Source organism: Tupaia chinensis, unplaced genomic scaffold (genome assembly GCF_000334495.1).
Source record: "Tupaia chinensis unplaced genomic scaffold, TupChi_1.0 Scaffold148012_1, whole genome shotgun sequence".
NCBI lineage: Eukaryota > Metazoa > Chordata > Mammalia > Scandentia > Tupaiidae > Tupaia > Tupaia belangeri.
Window position 1 is genome coordinate 1,830,129 of NW_006207862.1, and position 2,611 is coordinate 1,832,739.

The 2,611-nt window shown below is 53.5% G+C and overlaps 1 protein-coding gene across 2 annotated transcripts in view; it reads left to right on the top strand.

Annotated features, from left to right (window-relative positions):
• The window catches only part of DNAJB12 (DnaJ heat shock protein family (Hsp40) member B12), a 22,522-nt gene extending 20,382 nt beyond the window's left edge, over positions 1-2,140 (top strand). For both annotated transcript variants that reach the window (XM_027768891.1, XM_027768890.1), the window contains exon 9: positions 300-2,140. Coding sequence is in view for 1 of the 2 variants with exons in the window: in XM_027768890.1 (XP_027624691.1) it covers positions 300-329 (30 nt within the window). In the remaining variant the exon portion in view is untranslated. The remainder of the gene's footprint in view (positions 1-299) is intronic.
• Positions 2,141-2,611: the final 471 nt, after the last annotated feature.

The following is a 2,611-nucleotide window of genomic DNA, read 5'->3' on the forward strand; positions in this document are numbered from 1 at the left end:
AAAGTAGCTGGCCCCTGTGTGTGGGTCATGGGCTCTATGCCCAGCAACTGCCAGGGGGCAAAGCTTGGACCACACCCAGAGCAGTGTGGGCAGAGCCCATAAAAGGGTCTCTTCTGTGTTGGGATCTTGCCCCCCCTTTCCTGTGTCTCTTCTGCAAGGATCCAGCTGCAGACTCTGCTGGGAGGCCATTTGCTAGAGCCTCAAGAGAGTGCGGCAGAGTGGGCGGGGGGAGCCCGCAGCGCAGAGGCAGGGAGGCCTGCTTGTTTGTGCCAGCTAACTGTTACCACTCTCCTCCCCAGACTATGAAATCCCTGGAGAATTTTTGGTGACATGCACTGAGCCAAGGTGATGAACTGTATGTTTAAGGAAAGACACACAAAGAAAAAAAATTAAAATGGAATTGGAGGCCGAACGCCGCACAGCTGCCCTCTCTCACCCAGTAATGCAGAAAGCTCTTAGGACAGACAGAAACCTGCCACGGGGCTGCTTCCCTCCCTTCCTCCCTGGGCCAGCAGAGGCTCCATCAGCTCTCTCCTAGGATACGGAAACCATGGCAACGAAAATAGAATGTAAAACTTGGAGAAAACGTCTGTGGGAGGGCCCAAGGGAGGGGGTGCCTGACTGCCCTTCTTCCCCCTCCCAGGAACCCTCTGCGGTCACCCTCAGAAGGGAGTCAGGGGTGATGGCCAAGGACAGAGAGGAGGAAAGAACTCTCTATAGAATGTAATTTATAGATACATCTATATGTATATATATCTATTTATATGTAAATAGGCATATATAAAGATATATATATATAGTCTACTATTTAAACTATGCAGGGGTTTGGTTAAGTTGTTTAGCTGAATTTCTTCGTGTTTAGAAAACAAGGCCTATTTGGGGAAGACACCTGGGTCCTTCAAAAGCTAGACATTAGCCATAACTGACAGTGTAAGGAAAGCCTCCTCATATGCTTTTGAAGTTCCCCCAACCCCAGCCTGGTTTGGATGACAGCAGTAATCATGATAGTGTAAAACCATAGACAATTTCTGCAGGTTGCCAGGTTCGTGGTGAAGCTGGAAAGGAGCAGACCATGGGGGGTGGGGATGCCCCTCAGGGCCACTCCAGGTCAGTATTGGGTCATGGTAGAGGCCCCGTACAGGGCCTGCCAAGGAGAGACCACCCCCTCAAGCTGCCCCTCCCTTTTGGCCAGCTCAGGTGGGCTCTTTGTCCTGGTGCCCAGGAGCCCTTCTGTGCCCTGCCCACACACACAGCAGGGGTTGAGGGGGCCGGGCCGGCTTTTGCCTGCCCACTGTCCCACCCTACAGTCCCAGAGAGGGCTTTGCCTTATAGGTGCCGCAGGGCACAGCTCCACCTTGCCACTGGTTTCTCCTAAGTCATGCACCAAGGACTCCAGAAAGCTCTTCCACCAGGAATCAGCAGGTGGTGCCCAGGACCCCGGGGTGGCAGCCCAGCTCCTGAAGAGAAGCAGTGATGGAGGGTGCCTCTGTCTCCACCTCCAAGGATGCGACTCCCCCAGGCCTGTTCGTGCACGCTGGACAAAGGACACAACTGGACCGGGACGATTTTTGTACCCTCACCTTCAGATGAGGATTTTTCTCAAAACAGCAACTGCTGCCAGGGGCAGGAGGGAGGTTTTATTTATTCCCACAGTTCAGACCGATCCATTTGGAATTTGTGTTTTCCCGCCTTTTCCTGTGGTGGCGGGCATGTCGTCGAGCCTGCTGTCTTCCAAAGCCTTACTTCCCCACGCTGCCAGTCAGGAGATGACAACTACCCTCCAAATTTTCTCTTGGCTCTTTTTTTTTTTTTCCGAAGTTCCCCAACAAATAGGATTCTTGCTGGGAAAGGAAGTTTGGTAAAGAAATGTCAAATCTGGTTTTTAAACAAGGTCCACCCTGAAGTGAAGCGGCCCCGGCCCAGAGAGATCATAAGAACTGGACGTGGGCCAGAGTACCCCACCACGGTGGCCCTGGTGCTCTGCCCCCACCACCTGACTGGTCTTGGTAGACGTCCCTAGACGGGCTGAGCCACGTGCAATAAGAACATAGATCCTAACGGATCCCCTGAAAAGTTGTATTTCTTGAATTCGAATTCTGAAATTGTACATCTATAAATATATGTTTATTATGTGATTGGCCATGGTGGGTCTGCATTGAGCAGGGGGTCTGGGGTGGCGGGGCACAAGCACCTGTTCCTGACACTGTCCGGTCTGTGCCAGGGGAGCTCCTGGTGGCCTGCCTGAATGTCCCCCTCACTCCTGGCCACATCTGACAGCCAAGTCACTTCATGCAAGTGCTAGTCCAGGGGCTGAGCCACTCAGGCAAAAGGGAAGGGGCTTGGGTGGCTCTGGAGCTGCAGGACCTGAAAAGGCCAGACACTGGGGTCCCCAGTGCCACTGGTTTTTCCTATACTGTGCCCCGGGGCCACCCCAGTCACCCCAGGCTTTCCTGGTCCACCCCCCCACCACTGTCTGATTGGGTCAGGCTACCTGTGCCAGAGCAACTTCTGCCTGTCCCCTGCCCAGCCCCGAGCAGAGCCACTCCACTTTGAGAACATGGTAAAAGTTCCCCAAGTTCCTTTCACTCTCTGGCTACATAGCCTTCCCTAC